The 25,669-nt window shown below is 38.6% G+C and overlaps 1 protein-coding gene across 1 annotated transcript in view; it reads left to right on the top strand.

Annotated features, from left to right (window-relative positions):
* Positions 1-11: 11 nt before the first annotated feature.
* Slc35f4 (solute carrier family 35 member F4) overlaps positions 12-25,669 on the top strand; it is a 249,734-nt gene continuing 224,076 nt past the window's right edge. Inside the window, exon 1 of the mRNA XM_048793653.1 lies at positions 12-226. Coding sequence (XP_048649610.1) covers positions 124-226 — 103 coding nt within the window. The 5' untranslated portion in view covers positions 12-123. The remainder of the gene's footprint in view (positions 227-25,669) is intronic.

Below are 25,669 nucleotides of genomic sequence, written 5' to 3'. Positions count from 1 at the left end.
GGCTGCGAGCAGCAGACAGCCACAGCACCGCGCGTGCGTGCGCGGCGGCACCTGCACCAGCTCTCGGGCCCAACTCTGCGCTCTCCGCCCCGCCGCGCCCGGAGCCGCCGCCCCGCGCCCTCTATGGACGTCAAAGCGGCCCCCAACGGGGTGGCCACCATCGAGGACCGCATCCTGCGGATCACCGGCTACTATGGCTATTACCCGGGTTACTCCAGTCAGAAAAGTAAGACGCCCTGGGGCCGCCCTGCGCGAGGCGCGGATGGGAGGTGGGCGCTCATGGGTGCCACCAGGGTGCGAGAGGGCGGGGGGTCCGGACACCTGCAGCCCTTGCCTGTGCTGTCACCGCCACCCTCCTGGCCTCGGGGACCACTGACACAAAAAGTATATCTGCTGTCCTCGGTGCTGAACCTTGTGGAGCGACGGGGCTCTGGCGGGTTGCGCCCAGGAGTTTGGGAACAGTCGCAGTCTTGGGGGCGGAGGTGCAGAGAGGATCTGGCAAGCTCTCTCGACCGCCGTTGGCCCGCTCGCCCCGGGCTGATTTACGCCTGGCGGAGGCTAACATGGCTGTTCAATTAGCGTCCGGTCAACCCTAGGGCTACACTCTCTGAAAGGCCCTACTGGGTGCCAGGGTGCGCACGGGGCTCTGGGGACGCAGACTGTGGAGAGACTTGGGGGTGGAGCTGGCGGGGCGATCGACCCAGACGTGGGTCCCCCCGCCAGCTGGGTCAGCTTGCCCACTCTGGGCTGTTGAGATGTTGCCAGCGCGGGAATTAATACCTATAAAACGTTTTGGGGGAGGTTCTGAACTCTGGATAAATCTAAGAGCTTGCTCAGGTCCCCGAGTCCTGAAGCTTTGAGGGAGGGACCCATCCATGCAAACGGCAGAGGGTGGGTGAGAGAGGAAGGCACCACACGGCCACCCGCCCCCGCCGCACGTCGCGGCCACCTCTGAGCCCTAGGAGGCTGTTCTGTTCTGTACCAGCTTTCTTCCGGTTAAGTGAGGCCATGCGGCGCTGATGCTTTCACATTTCAGGAGTTTTTTGTGTGTAGGGGATGCTATGAGGGGTTCACTTTTCGCAGTCCCCTTCCCCCAGCATAAAAACCCACTGGCTGTATTTGCTGGGATTAGTTCTACGAGGCACCGAAATGAAGCTCTTTCTCCTCTCAACTGGGGGAGTAGCTACGGTTTAATTTTCATGCAGGTGGGATTTCGCTTTTTCTTTATCAATGCGTTTCTGTCGCAATAGGTGGATCTTAATTGATGTTTTTACTGTTATTTTTAACCAGAAGCCTGGGAAGCTCCCAGACGCATTTCTGATTGGTATTTTTCTGTGACATTTTGGTGTGGCATCAACATTACATGTTCCGTGAAACTGTGGACTCACGCAAATCCTGACACATAGAGGAGAAAACACTTGATTTTTCATGTAACTTTCTATGCTTGCTCTTGAATAATAACTCAAGAGCTTTATTCCACGGGCCATTCTCACACAGCTATTTTCTAGTTTAATATTTCATTTGGTTTCAGGAAAGGCCTATCTGCTTTGGATGGTTTCTGTCTAGCTGTTTTTAGCAGTAGAGGCTTACATTATTCATTTTCCATACAAAAGTAATTATATAGTGCTAGAATTTTCTGGAAAGAAAATAACATGCTGTGGAAAGCTCTTTGAAGTCTTTGTACTATAGCCTCAAAATTTTCTTCTCCTCCCCCCCCTATTGGCAAAGGGTATCTTCTTTAACCCTAGAAATTTAATTGAAAATATTGATATATCTTGTGGAAATTACCTGAATTTCACCTTTGAATATTTTAATTAGGAACTATCAAAATTTGGTCACCAAGTGAATGTAGAATCTGTCCATAAAATTACAAGACTTAGGGTGGTTTATTATTAAAATTTTTATGACAATGGGACTTTAGTCAACGAAGAACAAACCAGAAAGAATGCTGGAAAAGTGACATTTTAGATAAGGACATGTTCATATTATATTTTTGTACTTGCTCAAATAGCTGCACATGTTTCATTTGCAATACAATAACAGGACATAAAAGGAAAGAACATTGACCAAGGCTGTAACTGGAAGCTAAAAGGAATAAAGATGCACTTGGCACGGTTATTTGTGATGTACACTTGTAAATTCAGGCCACAGAGTTCGAACAGTGAAGGCAGAGAAGAATCTCACAAGAACAGGGAATTAAGGGATAGTCAAATAATTCTCAGGACATTCATGCTTTCAGAGGCAGAGAGAGAAAGATTGCCATTTTACACAGCGAGAGACTGGGAGAGGAGAGAGTTGGAAGAGGGCCAGGCAACCAAGCACCATGAAATAATCCTGCCATTAATGCAGGCTTCAACTAGTAAACAAACACATTGAAGCAAACCAGTGCAATATGGTCAATTGATTTAGCTGTTACCAGGAATGAGCAACAGCTTGGAGAAGGTCTGGAGCAATATATTCAGGAAAAAGCTAGAGTGGCAGATATATACTATGTGAAGGCAAGGTGACATTTCCACTTCCTGAGTGATCACATATGAGATCTTCAGGAGGGATGATCACTTTCTGTTTTGGAGGTAGGTGGGGAATCATGTCTGAGATGCATTGGAGACTAGCCCCATGTTAATGTATCTTGCTTCCAAGCTTGTACATTGTCCAGAACAAACTATAGTCATCAGGCTGAAGAATAAAGAAATGAAATAGGATTCAGAGACATGGAGAAAATTTTATGGGCTACACAGCCACTTTTTAAATATTCTGTTCAACTTAGCAAGCATTCAATTGAGCATGAGTATAGATATAAGAAAAAGGATGCAAAGATGATCAAGGCATAGTGACTGGCCTTGAGTTACTTGTGGTCTAGAAGAAAATAGATTAATTTGCTCATCATGTATTAATTGAGCACCTCCTATATGCCAGGAATATATCAATGAACAAATCATATGAAAGTATTTTCCTTTTTGGAGTTCAAACTCTAGTGAAAAGAAACAAGATGATAAACAAAGTTTTATTTTCAAGGTGATACATGATATTTTTTAAAATTGCAACAAAATAGACAGGATAAAAATTCTGGGTGTTAGATATTGTCACAATTTTAAATAGGGTGTCAGGTAAGACCTCATGGAGGAAGTAATATTTGAGCCAAGAAAGACCTGAAGGATGTGAGGGTGTTAGTCATGTGGATGTCAGAAGGAAGGTATTCTAGGTAGTGGGATCAGCCAGTGCCAAGCTCTGAGTTATAGTGTACCTGGCACACCAAAGAAAGAACAAGGAAGTCTACATGGCGAAGCAGAATTAACAGGGAAAGTGACTGGAGGTGAGGTTATTGAGGATACAGGGACTTGGATAAAGTCAGGCCTTATAGTTTATCTTAAGTCATTTGGCTTATATTCTGAAAGCAATTGGAGCTTTGCAGGGTTTTGAAAGAAGAGTATTATGACTTCAATTAATTTTCTAAGGGATCAGCCTGACTGCTCTATTGTACCAGGGGTGGAAATGCCTTGTTAGAATGCTACTGCAATAACCTGGGTGAGAGAAGATGTGGCATGAGCTTGAGTGATAGCAGTAGAGGTGGTGATAGGTGGTCAGATTCTGTATGTGTTTGAACTTAGAGTCAATAGGGTTCCTTGATGAACTGGATATGGTATTGGCAAGAAAAAGGAATAAAAATTGACTCCAGTTTTCTGGTTTGACCAAGTTTGAATTGCTGTTGGCAAAAGTATGGAAGGCTTCAAGGTAGAGAAGTTTGGGAGCAGGGGGCAGAGGAAAAGGATATTGTAGAAATGTTAAATGTATTGGAGATGTAAGCTTGGTGCTTGGAGATGTCCAACTGGAGATATAGATTAGGAATCTGCCAACATTTGGATGGTACTTAAGGCTGGATGAAATCACCAAGGAACAAATATGTGTAGCAAAGAGAAGAGAACAAGGACTGAACCCTGGGACACTTGACATTAAAAGGTTGGGAAGAAGAGGAGAAACCATTGACAGAGACTAAGAAGGATCTCCCAGGTAGGTAGGGGGAAAACCATGAGCATGTGATGCTCTGAAGCCAGTGAAGTAAAGGGATTAGCTGAGTCCAGTGGTGTTTAAAAGTCAAGTACAATAAAGTCTGATAACTGATCTTGAGTTTGGAAATCGAGGGTCATTGATGATCTTGACAGGAACATTGGCAAGAGCAGGTAAGATGGGAAGACATGGATTAGAATGTATGTAAGAGATAATTGGGGGAGAAATTGAAAACTGAGTATAGATGACTCTTCAAGGATTTTTAAGGAAAATGTGCACAGGGGGAGAGAAGAAATGAAGGTAGTAGGGCTAAGAAAATTTTTTTTCTCTAAAAGTTGGGAGAAATAACAATGTTTGCATGTAAAGGAGAATGATTCAATAGAGAATTAAAATTAATGATGTTGGAGAGATAGGATATAGAATCTAGTGCATAAGAGAAGGGACATCACTTTAGATAGGCCAAAGTGTGTGGAGCAGGCCCTGTAAGGTGAGTAACTGAGATGGGGAAGTCTGTTGAGGGTCTCTTCTGGTTGTTTTAGCTTCCTCCAAAGCCTTCCTCCAAGCAAAGCTATCAACCGAGAGTGAGAGGATGGGGGAGGAGATGGCAGAGATTGGAGAAAGAAGGTGTATATATTTAAAACAAAAGGGGAGGACAAATGGGCTGGGGAAATATACAAATGTTCTCTCTCTGGCAACCTTAAGGCTCACTAGAGTTTCCGGTCACAAATTCAAAGTAAGACTGGTCAATAGGTTGCTTTATTCATTGACACAACAAAGACTTGGAGCAAGCGGAGACAAGGATTTGTCTCAACCAGAGCTGCAGATTATTTTATGAGTGTAATAAAATAATAGGGGCAAAGAAGTTGTATATAAAGAAGGCATTGTTATAATGATTGACCTTGGGATTTAAACTTGGTATAAGCAGAGGAGACAGGAAATCAAGGTAATTAGGAAAAGTGGAAAGGTGATATGATCAATGGGTTGGAAGTTTCAGTAGGATCAAAGACTAGTGGAAGTCAATCGGAAATATAAGAGGTGGTGATCAGTTAGAGGGTTGTTATGATATGAAATTAATTTCCATAAGTCAAGAGAAAGGATAAATTCACTTGTTTTACTACATTTTCTACTGATATTTTTTTGAGTGAGCCTTTTGTGTGTGTGTTTGTATGAGGAGGCAGTGTAATGAATTAAATCCTACCGATCAACTTCAGTGACTGGGTTCTGTGGTTGTTTTCTAAACAACTCTTGCTCTGATACTTGCTCTGACCACCTCCTTTCCAAAAAAGAACTCCACTTACTTTTAAAAGAAAGGAATTTATACTCATCATAAAGAAATGATAAAAGTTTATGGTGAACACTACACAATATATACATGAATCAAAACATCCCATTGTACTTCATAAATATGTACAAATAGTATGTGTCAATCAAAAATTGAACTCTACCCACTTCTGTTTCTTTTGCTTTCTAAGTGCACTGATGGCTGTTATGATTTAGTGTTTCTCAAGTTCTGCCCTCTGCTTGCCCCAAATGAGCTCATTCAATCCCACAGCTTCACCATCCTCTATGTGCCTATATTTCTTGGTTCAGTTTTTCTGAGCTCAGACTCATGTTTCAAGCCTCCTGCTAGCATTTCTACCTGAATATCCTGTAAACATATCACACATTAAACCAAATTCATCATTCTGTCCCTAAGACATGCCCTTTCCTTTTTCTTTTATTTTCTGTCTTTTGAAATCTATATCCAACCAGTTGCCCAAGCCAGAAAGCCTGGAGTTATTTGTATCCTCAACCTCTGCTCTTTTCTCTTGTTTTGTTTTCAGTTAACAAGTCCTGTCTCTCTCTCTCTCTCCCAAGTATGTGCTTTCCATCCCTCTTGTCACTTCATTAATTTTATGTATCATATCTTATGTTCAGCCTCAAGTCTTTCCAATCCCATAGTCATGCATTAATAACATTTACTCCCTTAAAGTGCAAATCTGTTCATTTCCCATTCCTGTTCAAAAGCTTGGAATAACTTTTCATTTTCTGTGAAATGAAATCCACATTTCCAGGCATGGCACAATCTGAGCCCAACTTACATTATTCTATTTTAGCACACACATCCCTTTCCACCCCTAATTGCCAATAATGCATGCTTAATGAAGAAAATCTGGAAGGCAGGGACACAAAGAGAGATTAAAACAAAATTCATAATATCACCTCTCAGAGGTGATTAGTGTTAACAGTTTTGTATATATTATTTCAGTCTTTTTGTATATCCATAGACTTATGCACATTAATTTTTAATGAAACATGTCTCTAATTCATCTATATATTTTAATAACAATTTTAATGGGTGCATAATCTTTCATATATACAACCACCTTACTCTATGTAAACAATCACTAGCTGTTGGATTTTTTAAAAAATATAACTCTTCTAATCTCATATCCCATATGGTCTCCACATACCCTGGTCATAGTCTTATCAGCAAGCAGCTCATTATTTTAATGACATTATAGTCTTCATGTTTTGTGCCCAAATGCTCCCTCTCTCTGGGTTTCCTTCTTTCTGTGGAAAGTTCCTGTTTATCTTTAAAGGCTCAGTTTAAATGTGCTGTCCTCTGCAAAGCTTCTGATTACCCTGGGCTGGGTTAACCCTCCCCTCCCCTGTGCTCCTGTAATGCTGTGAACTCACCTTGGATTCAACATTTAGCACACAATTTTAGGCTGTTTGCCTTGCACAAGACCGTCTGACCTACAGAGCCTGGGGAGGTCAGGGACTAACCATTGTTTATTTTCACTTTAGGAAAAATATCTGGTACATTTAGGTGCCGCAGTCAAGTTTGTTTTACTAATCATTGAATGATTTCAGTTTCTTTTACAGAAATTGGAGACTTAATTACTTTCATTAGTGTAAAATAAAGAGTATATGATAGTAATGACTGGAAGGAGAGAAAAAATTACCAGCAATGAATGAATCAAACAGATGATCCTATTCAGAGAATGAGAATACACCAAATAGTATTTTATGATCATTTTATGTGACTGGTTGTAACTTTTGCTTTTATGCATCCTTATTTACTTCTTAAGATTTTCTGTGTTTGAGGACAAAAAAGGGCAATTTTTAAGAATACAAAGTAGTATAAGTTTACTAGAACCATAAGAATATAATGTGGTTTTGTCCCCTTTCTCTTTTGTATTGGTCTTCATGACACAATATTAATATAAATATTAATATAAATCTTAAGCTCTCTAACTGGGGTAAATTATAATTATAGTGCATTATAGCAAATTAATACAATGAATATTTATTCTTGTTCATAGTCTGTATATTTCCTGAGAATAAACTTCATGCTTTTTTATACATAGTAGATAGTATTTTGTAAAGAGTTATAAATAAGAATCATTGATACATTGTTTAATGTATCAAACTAATAATTTAGTTTTAAATTAGGACATATGTGCCCTATGTTGATACTAAATATCATTGTATATATTATGCATGTTTTTGCAATGTTTATTCTGATGTGTATTTTGCATTTAAAATAGAAATTTACAATAAACTGGATATTTGTATTATAAGCTACTACAATTAGCTAACACTTGGGTTTACATTAAGTTTCAGATATACTTTCTCTGGAGGACTGGGGGTGTGGCTCAGTGGTAGAGCACTTGCCTAGTACGCATGAAGCCCTGGGTTTAATCCCTAGCACTGAAAAAATAATATATCCTTGGATACATATTTTTTCCCAATAGCTTGTCTAAGAGACCTGGCTTGAGACCATGAGGTCTAGTGCAAAGGCCATAAGTTCTGACAACAGGAAAGCTGGGGTCTATACTTCTGCTCTGCTACTTGCCAAGTAAACTTAAGTTAAACTTGCATAAGTAACCTAACCTCTCAAATCAACGATTTTGTTCCTGAAAACATAGGAATGATAACAATTGTTTCACCAATAGTTGGGAGGATTATGTAAGATGATGTATATTGAGTATCTGGCATCATGCCCAGTTCAATGTATTAAAGTTGTTGTGATTATGAGGAAACCAATTGAATTGGTTGCATGGCTTCAAAGACCTTTGTTCACTTTTCCTTGTAAGTAAAATGGTTTGTTACCTATTTTCCTTTTTTATATAACATTGTATTTTGAATTGTTATTAAAAATTGCTGTTATAGAAATTGTAAAGACAGTTTACAAAGTTCACAGTGGGTTTTTTTCCCCCACTATTTATCCATTTCTGGCTTGTCTAGTGTGACCAATAGGGGTGATCCTCCTGGATTACCATTAGGGACAGATTATTTTAAATGGACTGGAGGTAATTGGTCATGAGGCTATTCCAAATAGGTTAATCTAAAAGAAAGGAGAAAAATCTAGATCCAGTGAGTGATAGGATGGATCTTCAGGTATTCAGGTACCAAAATGGGGGGGGGGGTAGTGGAATTCACTGGAAGATGTGTAGCATGGAATGGGCTGGGGGTAAAGATAGTATAAGGAGGGCAAACAGGTGGAGGAGTTCTGGCTAAGATTCAGTTTGGGAATGGTCTATTGGAAGCAGTATTGTTCTTTTCATATGTGAAATATTAATGGGACAGTTCTTTTTTTGACTATTTATATGGCAGCAAACATGACAGACAGGCTGTTTTATGTTCTACTTTAAAAAATAAATCATTGTGTTATAAACACACTTACATATTTCTATAGACCTAAAATGTGAGTGATGGCTTGTTTGTTTTCTAGTCACAGGATTCTTTGGAGCTATAGTTTGATAAAGTTTCTTTTTAATAAAGTATTTAATTACTTATGGATACAGAGGAATATAAAAGAAAAGAAAAATAATTTTGTCACCCAGCACAATTGTTATTATTTTGATTAATTTCTTTCCAATTTTTCTAATGCATATAGTACTTCATTTCTTGATTTGTTGACAAATATAAATGATAGTGTAGCCATAATTAGTGATACACAAACAATTTTATGCCTTACTACCCCCACCCCCAACTTAACATTTCAGGGTAAGCATTTCTCAATTATTTGCATTTGTTTGCTTTGTGAAGCTGGAATTGAATTCTTTCACAGATCTTGGCTTAAGGAATTTGGGAAAGCTCGCTCTTAGTTATTTGAGACTAAGTGAAATGGAGAGACCTGAGGTGTGAATGATGGCTTGTTTGTTTTCTAGTCACAGGATTCTACTTGAACCAGTTTAAGCAAAATGGAAGGTCTTGAAAGGATACTGGGGAGTCTCTCCTGGGTTGTAAGGGCAGGGATAAACTGGTGTAAGCTGGAATCAGGTCCTGGAGTGTTGTAGGGCAAACAGGAAGCCACCCTCTCTCTCTCTCTCTCTTTTTTTTTCTTGTGTGCATTCTCCATTCTTGTCTTGCGGCAGGCTGGCTTTCTCTATTTCCTTGTCCAAATGGTCAAAAATAGTCACTGCCAGCAGTTTCAGTGTTTACATGTCCTCTATTCAAGAGAGCAGACAGATTGAGCAAGAATCTCTCACTTCTAAATCCAGATTCCCGGGGAAAGTGACTCTTTGGCCGAGTTTGTGTCACATGCATACTCTTGATCTTATTGATACTTGTGGTCTGGGGCCAGGTCAAGTTACCCAATCTGGGCTGCCAGTGGCTGTCTACTGTAACCTTAGCAACTGTTGGGGAAGTTATGGTTTCCAGAGAAAAGGAGCAGTTGGCTGAAAAGTCAACTTAATAACTATTTGGTTCACAGAGCTTTATATCAAATCATAGGCTTCAATCAAGATCCAACCCATTCTTTCTATGGTTCAGGTAACCCTTAGAGTAGATCTAGACAATATTTAGTGAAGTTATAGGTACAGTATAATCCTACAAGCCAAGAAAATCCAGCTGTCTGTTTAGAGTATGAGTCTCTAGTGAGTTTTGTTTAAGTGTTCCCAGGTAGCACTGCATACTGCTCAATAAGCTTTATTGAAGTGCCACTGGTTACATCAACTTTGGAACACATATTTCTTTTTCTAGGTCAGAGAGGGCAGCAAACCAGTTCCTTCAGATTCAATGCACAGTAATCGAGAATGACATTTAACATTGTACATTTTAAACAGGGATTGAAAATCACACTATTCTGCAGTCTGGGATTTGCTATATTTAGACCTGGGCTAGTGCCAAGATGGCATTAGTGAGGTGTCAATAATGCTTTTATGGTCTTGAAAATCAGACATACTATGATTTCTTTCTGCTTTGTGAAAGCTGAGATTCTAAGGATGTTAAATCTTGCTGTTGGTACCTTACTCAACTCAAGTCATGTGACTTTGGTATTTATCTCGTGATTTTGTTCACACCCAGGTTTGATGGTAGACATTCTAGAGGAGAAATCCAGACCAAGGAAGATGGGAGCCCTTTGGAGCACCATCTTTCCTGCTGGAGTTATGGTGGCAAGTTCTAAGGCAGGGATATGCACATCTAAAATGACATTATTATTTTCTGAGGCCTTTTAGAGCAAATATACTTAGAAGCTGAGAACCTTTTATTTCCTCTTAATTTTAAAAGAACTGTGAGGACCTGAAGCTGGTACTGCTCATCTTGCTCTTTCTAGTTTACAGCCCCTCAGCAGTCAAGGTGATCTTTTAAGATCATTAATTGAATCATGACATTCCTCTGGTTAAAGTCTTCTGTGGCTTTTCTATCTCTCTGGAAAACTGTAAAGCTCTGAATGCAGATCAGGCTCCTGTGTGGTCCCTTTCTTCAGCTGGCCCCCTCTCCCCAGCCCTTATTGTGCTTGGGTCATGCCACACACATTTGAGATCCTCTCACTCCTCCAGGCCCATGAACAAATTCTTCTATCTTTCTGGTGCAGTTACCTGGCTGGCTGCTCCTTCTCTGTCGGTCTCATATTAAGTGTCATCGTCTCAGAGAGTCCTCTGCAGCTTTGCACCTCTATCATCTCATCTGCTTTTCCTTTGTGGTACTTACTACAGACTGCAGTTACAATTTATGTTCATTTTTGTGACCGTTTAATGTCTTTCCTGCCTACTAGACTGTTAGATCCCTAAGGGGTGATGGATGTATTTTGTTCAGCACTGTGTCTAGTGCAAAGAACAGGGACTGCATACTCCATATATTTTTGTTGAATGAATGATGAAGACTTGTTGAAGTTTTCAAGCAGACATTTTTGTTATTTCAAAAATGAACTTCTACTTTGGAATATTTTTAGATATACAGAAAAGTTGCAAAGACAATACAGAGTTCCTGTATACTCCTCCCTTACTTTTCCCCATTGTTAACACTTTATATTACCATGTACCACAACTAAGAAACCAACGTTGGTACATTGCTATTTATTAAATTGCAGACTGCATTTGGATTTTACCAGTTTTCCTATTAATGTTCTCTTTCTGTTCCAGGGCCAATCTAGGGTCTCCCTTGCATTTATTTGTCATGCCTCTTAAGCAGGCATTCAAGGCATTGAACTTGAAAAAAAATAATTTCAATTTTATAGAAATTTCCTAGCAGATATTTTAGATCTCAGATTAGATCATACTTGAAAATGTAACTACTAGTTTTCAAGGTGACATAGGATTAAATTCATTGTAGGAGTGACCTATGATGTGACATGGTAATTGCAAACTATCTTAGAGGCAATTCTATAGTGTAGGGCAGCAGAATTTGGTGATTAACATTTCTGTTGTTAAACAATTTGGGGACATGGAAATATTCAAAAATATAGGTAAAGCTATGAACTACTCCTTTCCCTCCAAATGCACATATATATCAAAATTTTTGTGCAGTTTCTTTTATTACACTGGAGATTTACTTCACAGGAACAGACTGTAAAATAATTCTTTTGAATTTTATCTGTTTATTTTATGATAGTGTGTGCAAAATTTAATGGTAACACTTGGAAAAACTGAACTAATTCAAATTTGTTAAGTAAAATAAAAATGAACTTAGGTTTTATTCACAATCAAATTTTAGTGAGAAAACTCTGGCGGTTTGGACTGAATAAGTAATTAAAAATTTGGAGTGATCTTAGGGATGGCAATGTGCAGTTCTCTTCAATTCAATGAAATCTCAACATGTCTAAAAGCTCTGACTCAACAGGATATGAGGTCACAAGTAAAATTAGAAATCTTATATCTTATTTTGCTATGATAAGATGGACTTGTATCCAGAAACGCCAGATTTCTTGAAGGCTCTTCAAGTTGAATTAATGTTACATCATTTCATTTGTGTTCAAGTCAATGAGATTATCTTGGAGGCAAGGTCTGTGCCACCGATATTGTCTTTGTCAGCAAGGAAAGGATGATTTTAAGTCCATTTAAGCAGAATAAACTTTCAAGCAGTTTTTGTGCAGACTTTTTATGACATGTCTTCATTCTAGGTTGTTATTTTTTTGAGAAGCTGTGTTTCCAAAAGAAGTTGTGGTTTTCTGCTGCATTGTAATGGTGACTGCCAAGCTTTGAATGCAAAAATGTATTCTGCTCATATCTATTAAAGTAAGCAACCCATGAATCATCTTCTTCTTACTGAATTATCCTACAAGTGGGCCTTCTTTTTTCTCTCAAAGGTGATTTTCATGTATCATTCAGAGATTTCAAGTCAGAGTTTCTGTAAACATAGCTTCTAGGTAGTGAAGGAGAATCCCACATTCTGTTTACTTTTCTTGATAAAATAAAAATCTGGAGAAGATGATAATTTGGACTTTGGTTCTGATGGAGTCAACTTGCAAGGCAATAGAAAAGGTTTTTTTGTAGGACCATGACAGTACTTCAGGTGCTACACATGCTGATATTTAAGGTATCGGGTTGCATTGATATGAAAAGCCAAGTTTCACCATCAAAGCAGTACAACCTACTTTTCTCCCCAAGTACAGTTTTGCTTGGCATTGCAACTTTCCATGTTTTCTAAAAGGCTTGCAGAATAGGCTTTCTCCTTCAATGACATTCACATACTCATACAGAAAATCAGGAGTTGGAAGCATTTTGAGGTACCCAGTTATTTTCTGAAGGAAAATAGCATAGCTGCTGGTATCTCTAATATTTGTACCAAAATTATGGCAAATGAGCAAGTTTGGAGAAAGGATTTTGATTGAGAAAGGCCCTGCTTCCATTTTTATACCCTGCTCCAGAACACAAACCAGTTTATCCTTTTTCAAGATGTGCTGGTTTCCAAAATTCCTCTAGGTATGGATTTATTCTATTGCTTAACAATCAGCATGCTTTTGATGGCAAGTAAAGTAATTCGACTTATATTAGCTCTAGCAATAAGGAAGTTTATTCTTTTGTAGAACAGGGAGTTCAGCTGTGGGGTTTCTGACATGGCTTATGCTATAATGAAGTATCCAGATTCTAGCCTTTTCATTCCTTCTTAGCCATATCTTTGTACTAAACTTTGCAAAAGATTTTCTTGACTTGAAAATTCTTTTATGAAGTTTCTCACTTGAGATTTCATTACAGTTTTAATAGCTCTCTTGTTCCATAAATATTTCCTTAAAAAGTATGACACCTTGTTCTTATTTAATGGATATAATAATTTTTTATCTACCTGAATATCTTAATATATTTTTGAAATTTCCTTCTCTTGAATATTATTTCCTTTTGTAAAAAAGTACTGTTCGTCAATAATATTGGATATCTTGTGATTTTCTTTCCTTATCTGTTTAAATTATAGGGTAGAGGATTTAAGAACCGTTTGGAATCTGCAAGAATGATTAAAGTGGTCAAGAACTATTAAGAATCTGTGATTTTGCCATGTTTTCAAGTTAACAAGTTTTCTTGCTACAGTTTCATGGGTGCCCAAGGAAGTTATGAGATTGCTGTTTCAGATTCAAAGGACTTTTCCTCCTATAATCCAGAAAACAGCATGAACATGAAGTTCATGTTCATGAACTTACATGAACAAGTTCATGTTCTTGCTCCCAACATTCCATAAGGACAGAATGAGTAAGTAAGGTGAATTCTCAATACATTGAAGGTTTATGTCACAGCTGAGGAATCCTGTGTTTAGGAAATCCAAATCAGTTATAATGGCTTACAAGCAAACCTACTCAACCTTTGAGATGTTAGCAAACAAGCCTGCCTTGTTTTACAGAGAGACTTTTTCTCTTCCTTCCAAAACTATTTACTATACAGTTCTTGAAAAGATAGCCCAGAACAAAAATCTGTCAGTGCCCACACAAGATATGGAAAAATGCAAGATACTCTCATTGAGAATTGTCTACCAACAGGTGCCTGTCTATTAAGGCTTTTTACTGCGAAACTGGGCTTTTCCTTTGGGAATATTTACTATCATTTTCTTAAATTGTATTTGAATTCTATTTCCCTGGACCACAGAAGGCATTTCTAATCTTTTGACAGACTACCTGCATTCTGGGAACCAAGTAGGAAAGAAGCCTGGGTGTCTCAGTGAGCAGCAATGTATAGATAGGTTCACTTAATTGTTCTGTGGTTTTGGTATGGTGCCCTGAGTCTTCAACTGTGCCTAGTGTCCCTGTAGACTTCTGTTTGAGCTTCTCCAGAGGATTAACCTGCTGCCCTTACAAGAGTGAAGAGGGACAAGGAATGAGGGTGAGGATTCAGAAGACATCTGGACTTCTTAGACTTAAGCAAGACCTGCTTTTGAATGTGCTATTCTCTCTCTTAGTAGTAACTAGTACCATAATTCAGGAGGCTTTGGAAAGTTCTTTGTTGTAAATTGAACTAATTTCCATTTTTCTTCCCTCCGCTTAGATTTCAGTTTTCTCAAGCTTGACAAGTCATTTTCTACTTTTTAGCATCTAAAATTCTATAATCATCTTCTCTCTTGATCTTCCCATTTTTGTGGATTTATAGTTTTTTGTTTTTAAAAAAATCCATTTTATTGTAATTTTGGTAGAATTTCCCAAATGGGGAAATACAAATGTATATATTCAATCTGCCCTCTTTGCCAGAATCATGTACTTTCTATTTCTGTTCTTTGAAATCTTCCAGCTTGAACTAGATTTACTGTAAACCAAGATAAATGGCATATTCATAGTGGCAGAGTACATTATCTTTATTTCCTCTCAGTTGGGAAGCTATTTTAGATATCACAACAAGAGGGCAAATACTATTATATCTTGTTCTGAGTGTTGGTTACACAGACACACTGACTTCATGAAATGTCATCAAACTCTATCCTTAGGGTGTGTTACTTCTCTGTATGCACACTATATTGCAATAAAAGTACATTAAAATTGTATGCCACATGATTAAATATTATAGCATATTTGTTCATTTTACTCTTATCTATAATAAAATACTTACATTGACATAATAAAGTATTGTAAAAACTTTCAAAGTAACAGATGATAAATAATTAATTTTGTGTATATTCCCCGGCTCAATTACCGAATCCATCCCTTAATTCTCTCCCACTATGAGTTAAGTGATTCTAAAATACTTTTCTGCAGAATCAGAATCATCTTGGAGTTAAAAAATATATCCCAATGCCCAGGATGCATCCCACTGAGACCCAGGCATCAGTACTCTTTAAAGCTCCCCAGAAGATTCCAGTGAGCAGCCAAAACTATTATCAAGGGCCTATGGCAGTGCTTCTTAAACTGTCTGATTATTCAACCAACTGTTTTGTTTGTTTGTTTGTTTATGTTTTTAAATTTTCAATTCCTCATAGATAAAAGGTCTGGAAAAATTAGGGAAAATGAAATATTAAGGAAAAAATTACACATTGAAATATAATTATGGTGTAAAGTTGCTATAAAGAATTTTTTCAGTGCTTATTTTCAATTTCTATATTTGTCACAGACTAGTAACAGTTTATGACCAGGATCAGTCTGCAGCATACACTTTGAGTAGCACTGGCTGGGGAATAATCTCTCCCTTTCTTAGCACAGCTGGGGTATCTATATATTTTCCTCTCTGCGGAAAGTTTTTTTTTTTTTTTGAGATGCATGAAAGTTTGGGTTGGACCTTTAGTGGGAGCTCCCAGCCACTCTCTGTAGCCCAAATGACACATTTCATCCCACTTGGATGAATTTCTACGTTTGGGTTGAAAATAATTGTTAATAACTCATAAGACTTGTTTGAGATTTTTCAGGTGTTGTTTCCCATCAGCTATATAAATTCAGGAGAAAATTTTAACTACTAAAGTCTTAGCATGTGATCGCATATATATGTGTAGTATTTCTAATTCGTAAATTGTGCATGTGAATTTCAGAGATAAATTCACTGAAGACTTTCAGGAATGAAGATTCATTAAACTCTCAATGATTTTGCACCAACTGCTAGAATGCAATGAAAATTTATTCTGTGACATGGGCTGGAATCTCCAAAGGACAAGTGGACTTTTACTCAGAGCCTGTTGTTTATAGGACCGAATGAGAGGAATGAGCTATAGTTATCTGCTAATCCTAAGCACTTGGTCCAATATTCTGGAAATGTGGAAATTTACCTAAGTGGAAGGAATCCTAGTAAGTTTATGAAGCTTGGAGTGGAGAAATAAGAGAGGATTGGGTGGGACCTTCATCTATCGAGGAACTCAGATGAGTGTACACTCAGAATGACTCAGATGAGTGTTCTGGTATGGACCTGTTACCTTTCTCTTTGGGAGCTTATTTTGATAGTGGTGCAGTTGGGTTTTAGTTGAAGCGGTTTATCTGATTGCCTGGTCTAAGACATCTCTATTTCTTCTTTTCTAAATACACGTTTACCTCTTTCACAGAGGATGACATGATTATGCCTCCTAGGGAACCAAAGGCTGCTCCAGATGTTGTTAGTTGTACTCTGTCCCTTGTGCAGTCTTTAATAAAGATGTCTTCAATGGCCTTATTACTCCTCTAGACGTCTGTTACATTCTGATTGTATTTGCTTGGAGCATAGAATTTTATGGTGGCTTTCTTAGAGTGACTTAGCCCTGTCTCCTGGGATGAAGGGGAGAAGATAAGTTCTGTGACTTTATTCTTGGGTACCTCTCCTAACCTGGTCTGGTTATTTGACAAAGGATGGAAAATGAAGGTGAAGTGTATAACAGCTTTGTTTCAGATTCTATCTTCTTTAAGGTTTTACCCTCAATGTAAAACTCATGCAATGTAAAACTCTAGCACACACAACATCCAGCATAGAAAGCTTACCACAGAAGAAAATTCAGGGATGAGAATCTCAACTTATGTTATAAGTTAACAAAGAGTGAATTTTCCTGGGGCTTTTAATAGAAAATTATACCCAAATAGATACTACATAGAGTCATAATGGGATTGTAACTAATGTAAGCAGAACTGTTTGTAGAATAATCTTTGAGGATTGAATAAAGATTAAATGTTTATGGGACCTAAAACAAATGTAATGAAAGAAAATGCAAGAGTCTTAACTCATCATAGCACACAAAGGATTTAGAGTGTAAATTCTGAATAATTCTACAACCACTCTGACAGTTGTGTGTATTTTACATTTTATGAGGCAATAGCATACACGATTTCATTAAAACTCATAGCCTGTGAAGTGGGTGTTATCACCCTGTTACAGAAGAAGAAATTGAAGCTCAGAGAGGTGGCTTTGCTTAAGGGCATGGACACCAGGTCTCAGGGCTTGAGCCCAGAGCTCTCTGCTTCCCAAACCCACACACTTCACTAGAGTAACAAAAATTCAAAATGGTAAATTTGGAACCCACTATGGCTCAAGTCTTCCACCTACTCCTCAGAAAGTCCTAGAAGACGGTTACAGACTTCCACATTGATTTTTGCAGAGTGCAGTGCCCAGCTCTGGTAAAGCCAAAGCACTTACCTCAGGACTTAATTCAGGCTTTTCCCTTTTCTCTAGTATGAATTTTACTTTAACTGGATGATGTGCCTGAAGACTTTTTTTCTGGAATAAAGAGGAAAGATTGAACAAGATGGCCTTGAAAGTGTGTATGTGTGTGTGTGTGTGTCTATCTGTCTGTCTGTCTGTCTATGGGGGAAGGGGAGACACAGAGAGAGAGAATAAACCAAGGAGAGAGACAGAGACAGAGACAAAGGAAAAGATACAGATACCTCTACTAGTAACCAACGTCCAACTGGTGTCTGGAATCTCAGACTTTTCTGAAGGAGGGAGGAGGGCAGTGAAGAGACAAGACAAGGGTTGTCCCCTCTTGACCCCAACTTGATTCTCTCTCAAGACTCCTGGGTGTCTCAAGGGCCCTCCTGGTCACACTGTGCCCAGAAGGTAACTTTTCCAGTGAGAGAATTCTCTACTGCCTGCATCCATAAATGAAGAATAAGTCTGCTAAGGGGGCAGCAGAGAGCGAGTTGTTTATTCCTATGGCAGAGTATAGATATTTGTATTTTTGAGTCATTTGCACCCAACACAGTAGAATGGGATAGAATTTGTAGAATTACAGTCAAACATCTGTCTTTGCCATCCATGTTTCCTCTAATATCTAATGATATTTCTCTAGTTATGATTTAAGTCACTGGAATGATGATACTAGTGTTGCTGATGTTCTCTTCAGAAGAAGGAGTCCAATATTATTTTCGTATTGGCCCTGTGGGGCCTGTGGTCTTGTCCTTTGTTATTCACGTTACTGAGGCTTCAACTGGCCTTGACTCAGGCCTCTATCCGTGGTGTCAGAATGTGAGTGTGGCTTAGCCATGCCTTATTCCAGCTAGAATTTGGGTGTCGTTGGCTTCACCTCCATGATAAGTAAGCCACACTTGTTTCTGGCACTTCTGGGTGAATGTCTTTGGCTGGGCCTTCCAAAGTTTATCAGCTGTGGCATTAATAAGTCAGTGGGGGTTTTAGAAATGTTAAATAACTTATGCTTAGTGGGTAATCATTTCCTTTCTAAAATGAATTATATTCCCATCTTCAATCAAATTTGAACACAAAGTTTCTGATTATTAGATGGAAACCAAAAATAAAAACTGAATTTAAGAGAAGATATGAGGAGGTTATAACATCCCGCAGAGCTATTGAAATTGTTTTGGGGTTTTGAGTATGCTGCAGGAATATCATATTCTCATTCTACTGGGAATCTGACAAATAAAAAGTACAAACTCAGTTTAAATTTTTTTTTTATAAAATTAAGAGAACTGTTCTGAATACATTAGGAGAAAGCCCAAATGGGAATAAGCCATGCTTCAAAACCTTTCTCCTCCAGCCTTTTATATCTCTCTTTTGGTTGCTCTGTTTTGTTGGTAGTTGAGGCAAGGTAATTTAGTTTTGTTTTGTTCCTCACAATATGCAGATACTCCCAACTTGTTGAGCCAATTTAGGATAGAGAGAGAGAGAGATCTGGCCATGCCTGATGTGTGCTTGGCCAAGTAAAAATAACAATCCTCTTCCTGGATACCCCCAGGACTAACCCTTTCTGACATCAATCCAAATGGAATTGGGTGTGGAGTTTACATTACTCTCTGCCCACCTGCCTGAGGAGAGGTGGCTCTAGAATGATGATATTCAGAGTTCTGGCAGACAACAGATACTTTCAAAAAAAATTAAAGGAGGAATGAGCAGGGTTCAGAGAGGACAAAAGATTTAGAAGTCTTGGGCTGGAAACAGTGGGTTGTGAAGTGAAGGAAGCAAGTCCTTGTACACAGGAAAGAGGATTGTGTGGAAAGGCTCCTGAGGGTACCTGTGCTGTGAGAGGAAGTCTATAGCCTGCTATGACCTTTTAAGTACAAATACCTCATTATCATCCCCGCTCCCGTCTCCTGCAGGTGGGTGCTGTCCATTGGCCAAACATCATGGAAGCCAAAGAGCAAGGTGCCCCATAGTTGGAGCCCCTTTAGCTCAGCTTCTGGGTTACAAAGTAGGATGGAGAAGGTTGAGGATTGGTCTGGAGAGACAAAGAGACGTCTCCAGCACTCCACTGAGGTTTAGTTGTCTTGACTCTCGGTTCCATTTCAGAATGCCCTTTTATAGGAGAGATGAAGTATTTCCTCACTTAACTCTTATGAACTGATAAACGAGCTGGGACATGAAAATGTGAAATAAAACATATCAGCCACCATATTTGTTTACTACTAGAGTGTTTATTACTCTCTTTAGCTTGGTTGTTTGTCTGCCTTTCTCATACTCTCAACATAAATAATATGTAGCTTAGTATTTCTGTTGTAGACAGATGAGAGAAATAATTCATACAAAGAACTACCTATTGTGAAGAACTGGTTTTAACCAGAAAATTAATCATTGCTGCTTCCAAAATCCGATGGGGCACTGAAATAACTTAGTGTTCTAAAGATTTTCTTGGTTTAGTTCCCAAATATCATAATGCCTAACATTCAGCTGACAAAACTTTTTAAGTATTTGACTGAAATTTTATTGTAGCTTTTCATCTTTTTTTGTTTGTGTAGATTCATTTACAGAGCTTCCAGGATAACAGATTTCTTGTACAATCTTCTTGCTCTCTAGTTCCTGTGGATTTCTAATCTCTTATCTCTGCATTTAACACTCACCAGTTCTCTACCTTTTTGGAGAATGGGAGCAGGTAAAACTGAGAGGCAATAAACCAGTGGCTTCCTGGGTCAGTGCCATGCGAGTTTGTTAAAGATCTGGTACTAATATCATACCCTGTTAAAGTACAGGGTCCTCCTCATTTCCATTTGGCTAAGCCCCATCTATACCTCCATGTTAGTGAGTGAATCTGGGTTTCTAAGACAACACTGTGTTTCCACCTGCCTCACTGCCTCATTTCCCTATTTCGTTTTTCTGCCTCATACCTTTCAGACTGGTACTTGGTCTTAATCTCTGGCTCAGGTCTTCTTAAGACTAGAGAGACTTGGGGCTGGGGATGTGGCTCAAGCGGTAGTGCGCTCGCCTGGCATGCGTGCGGCCCGGGTTTGATCCTCAGCACCACATACAAACAAAGATGTTGTGTCCACCAAATACTAAAAAATAAATATTAAAATTCTCCCTCTCTCTCACTCTCCCTTTAAAAAAAAAGACTAGAGAGACCTGTCAGTGAACCCCAACCCCTTTTGTCTGAGCTCCATTATCTACTGCCAAATTTTCCAGAGCACAAACTGCCTCCCATCACCTAGAGATCAACCTCTCCCACCTCTTGCTCTGCCCTGTGTTCCAACTGGTGTCCAGGTGTTGGCTGTCCTTGGACAATATGTTCTAATTGAAAGCCTAGTAACAGATAAGATTGCTCAATGGTAGTTGAGTTTTCCCAGACAAGGATGTCTCTCTTGTTTACCAAGCTATGCCGAGTGTCTGAAAGAGTTAGTCCTTATTAAAAAAAAATTTAATGACAAAGAAGTAAATGAAGTAGTGGATTAGATGAGAGAGTCTTAGTCTAAGATTATATGCATAGATTGCTGTGCCTTTTTGTGGAAGGTTTCATAGGTTCCTCAGATTCTCAGTGGTACCCAAGGTCCTCAAAATATTAATCACTATAGGCTTAAAATGCACAGGTAAGAAAGGAACCTATGATTTGCTCTTTTGAAAACATTTATTCTTTTGGGGGATATTTTGGCATTTTGTAGAAGTGTATTGAAAAAATATCTATAGCAAATAGCACCAGGTGGCTTCCAAGCATGAGTTAGGGTTTCCTTTTGAGGATTAATAGTGAGGCAATCTACTAATTAACCTTCAGGGTTAGGGTTAGGGTTAGGGTTAGGGTTAGGCTGTAGGTTAGGGTTTTGAAGCCTAGACCTTTGGGAATCAGAGTCAAAGCCATTTCCTTGAAGCCTCATCTGTGTGTTTTCAGAACTATAGCTTGGACTTTTTTTCCTCTCTAGAAAACCTAATTTTCTGATAGAAAAATCTTTATTTAGTTGCTGGGTAACAAAGCTTGTTCATTCTATTTTCAGCCTATTTGGTAGAGTCTTTGTGACAAATTTTATCTTTTGGAACTTGAGAAAATATACTGTTGTTTTGGAGTCTATGGGTATTGATTTATGCTGCGTATGACTGAGGACACAGTGCCTGGCAGAGAGGTGACATTCAATCAACTCTTCAGTAAATTAATGGTTATTCTTAGTTTTGGGAGGCAGTATAGTTAAGTGGCTATAAAGAGCACTTCTTTTGGATCAATACATTCTTGGGTTTGAATTCCATCCTTTCTGACTAGCTTTGTGCCTTTGGAAATGGGAACATCAAAAGTTCTTTCCCTGTTGGATTTTGTGAGAAATAAATCTGAAAATCTGAGTGAAAAATCACTTTGCATAGGGCCTGGATACAGAATAGGCACTCAATAAGAGTGTTATTATAATGTTATTATAGGGTTATCATTATCAGCATTGTGATTATGTCTCTTATCTGGATTGCTTGTAGGTGACTAGAATAAAGTGTGAATGTGTGGAATTCATTTAGGACTTAGCTAAGAAGTTTTGGGGCATATTGTGGATTATTGAGTATCTATCAAGTTCAAAACTCTGGCCATGCAATAGGATCCCCTGTGGAATACAGAAAAATACTGATACTGGGCTGCAATTCAGATCTCTGGGATTGAGTCCTGAACATGTACACATTCTTTCAAAAACTCAACAGGTGGTGCTGATATGCAGGGTGGATCAAGTATTACAGCCACTGAGACTACATAAGCACAACTAAAGGATATCAAGTGAAGATGGAATGAGGTTTTCTAGTATTTGACCTGCCAAACTGAAATACAGACTATTGTGAATGATGATCCTGAGCCTTGGAGCTCAGGGTTTAAATGGAGCTCATTCACTGGCTAGCTCAGTGGATGCTAGACTGTAAGCCCTGGAAGTCAGAGCCCATATCAGTCTTTTGCATCTGGATAGCCCTAGATTGACTTTAAACAAGCTGTTGAAACTCTCTAAGCCACCTGTACCCTTACCTGGGAACTAATTAAGATAATCCATGGGTACCTGAATGGGGATGAGTGCTCCACAGTAGTTGCTGACTTCTGTCTGTATGTATATAGATGGTTTCCCTCAAAATAGATCCCTACCTATTTTTCTAGTTCTTGCATTTCTTCTTTCCCAACCCAGATTGTCTCTTTAAGCCAAGTGGATTTGTTTATTAATCCATGAACTTGTATTTTTCGCCATTCATTTAGCAAATATTCTTTATATCTCTCATCACCATCCATAAAGTTTGCCCTGACCACACAACGTAAGATGATCATTTATTTGAAATGATCAGTTCAGATAAAGCTGAAAAGATCATTCTAATGTCATGAATGACTAAAAAGAATCAATAAAAAAATCATAGAAAATAAATTGCATTTATTTTAGCTCCTAGTCATGTGCAATTGTGTCTTTTTGTTGTTGTTGAACTATCAAGTATTTTATTGTTTAATTATATATATTCATTCCATATATCTCCCAAGGCAGACTGCATTTAAACAAATTCTGGACCCTGAAGGCAGGGAGAGTACTAAATCATATTTCACATAATAAGAGCTCAATAAAGCTGTGTTGATTTGGAAAAATACACTTCAGCTTTATCTTCTTTTTATTTCTTCCTTTTCTGTTATGAGTATCTGATCAAAAATTTATGTTGAAAATTACAGACACATGTATTGCCTCTCTTCAAGGAAAAAATTGTTTCAGCACAAGGAATGTTTGGGGAACAAGCCACATTTGAGGGCTGTGAATTTAAGAAACAGTATGTATTCTCCTTCCTCTCTGCCTTCCTGATGAGCCCCCCAATCTCTTAAAGCTTTGTTTCTATCCACCCCACCTTTCCATAACCTACCAGGGAGAGGATTCTTCCTCCACCTGAAATCGTAGACTCTCTGTTAGCAAATGTTGTTTTGTTTCTCTTTGTTTATTCACTTAGTTTCCCCACTGGTCTGTGTGTAGAGGAAGACAAGGATTTTTTTTTTCCTTAGCTTAGTATCAGTGACATTCAGCACAGAACTTTACTCATAGAAGGAGCTTATTAACTACTGAGGCAGTGCAAAATACAGAGACTTGTATTCAAGTGGTAGAAATAGGATATGGCAAAGATGATAAATACAAAATAGAGAAGCATTTATTAAATTCTCCAGGAGTGATACAAGGAATAAGATGCATGGGTTTGAAAAGAGTGTTTGAGGAAAACTAGGGAAGAAAGCTTGGACAAAGTACAACTTGATAGAAGGGTCAGATGTGGCCAAGAGTAGAAGACTGAGGAGGTCATTGCATACAAAAGATATTAACTTTGTAAAGGAACAGGGTCAGTGTATCAGTAAGAGTTTTTGGTTGCCTACGACAGAATCAAGTTTAGCTAGTTTGTACAAAAGGAGTTTATTGAGGAGTTCAGAGAGATCATACACTCTGTAGACCAGAGAACAAGACTTAAATGGTAAGTTACCCTGTCATATTCTAATATCAGGGATTCTAGAGATGAGACTTTTTCAGCTTTTGCATTGGGAAGGTGAAACAAGACTATCAACATAATAGTCAAACCATAGTATGGTATTAAACTGTGTTAGGTGGCCATAGATGATTTTGTGCCTGAGCATGTTTGAGTGACAGTGATGAGATCCAGTAACCTAAAGCAAAGGTCTTTGGAAGAATACCAGGAAATAAAGTTGAAAAGATCAGGAAGAGCCAGATCCAGGAGAGTCTCAAATCGCACATCAAAGAATGTGAAGTTCTCTCTGTGTGAAAGGGGAGCCATGGAGGATATTTGAATGTCTGCATGTGGGGGTGGGAGAGTGAGCAGCATTCTGGAAAATGTCATATTTTGGCATTTCTTGAAGGCTTGGTAATTTATTCACAGAAGAGAGTGCTCATGAGGAAGGAGAACCTGAGGCCTGGCACTGGAGTCCCTTTGAGGGAAGACTGGCTTTGGAGAGGAGGGGGATAGTTTGGGTGACAGTGAACATTCAAGAAATGATGATGTGGGATGTGAGGGCCACCCGGCAATGAATCAGCCACCTCACTGATTAACAGGTTTGATTCAGCTGATCTGGTTGCCTGAGTATTGTCCCCTTCTTCCTCCACCCCTTGAGGCTGTGACATCAAAGAGAACCACCTTCCTTATGGAGGAGGTCTATTCTTGGTCAAGGGCATGTGACTATGTATGTTCCCCTATTGGAGCACTAGTAGAACTATCCTGTTCAAACCAAGCTCACTCTCGGGAAGTAATGGGATGACGCAGTAAGTCGTGGCACACATTAAGAGCCTGTCTGTTCTTTTATCATAACTCTATCATAGCTCACTCCTGTTCTTGCTACTGCCTCAGCAATTTTTCCAAACTATGAATTCCATCAGTCCTATAATTCTTAGATGATTTCTTATTCCTGTCTCTCTGAAAGTGCAGGACAAATATTCCTGATTAAATGAAAGATGATTTAGGTGATATGTAGGCATGGCATTAATGATAAGCGAGAAATGTATTTCTTGTTGAATAATCTTTACTGTCTTCTACATTTGACAATGAGGAAGAATCAGGGTAAGAATAATATACCTAACACTTTCTAATCTCCATTTGTAATAAGGAGAACAGGCCTCAAGGTCAGTGTTCCAAAATTAATTATATCATGCCACAGTTTTAATAATATTGTTTTCTTTTAAAAATTTATGACAAATTCTTTCAGTTTTTCATATATGGCTGTGACATAAAATTTTAATGTCTTAAACATTAGATGAATATATCATAAGAACTACTATTAACTTTCTTGGGGTGACAATGGGATTTTAGTTATTCCGTTTTAGTTTATTTTAGTTAAGAAAAAGTTATTGTCCTTTAGAGATGCATCTGACCATAGAGATGAAAGCATGAGTGAATGCGATTTACTTATAGTAACTTAGTGGAAAGGTGCTCAAGTGTATAATGGTGAAGGTAGTGACGGTGCTAAG

The sequence above is a fragment of the Marmota marmota genome, unplaced genomic scaffold (assembly GCF_001458135.2).
Source record: "Marmota marmota marmota unplaced genomic scaffold, marMar, whole genome shotgun sequence".
Taxonomy (NCBI): Eukaryota; Metazoa; Chordata; class Mammalia; order Rodentia; family Sciuridae; genus Marmota; species Marmota marmota.
This window is presented reverse-complemented; position numbering and strand designations above follow the sequence as displayed.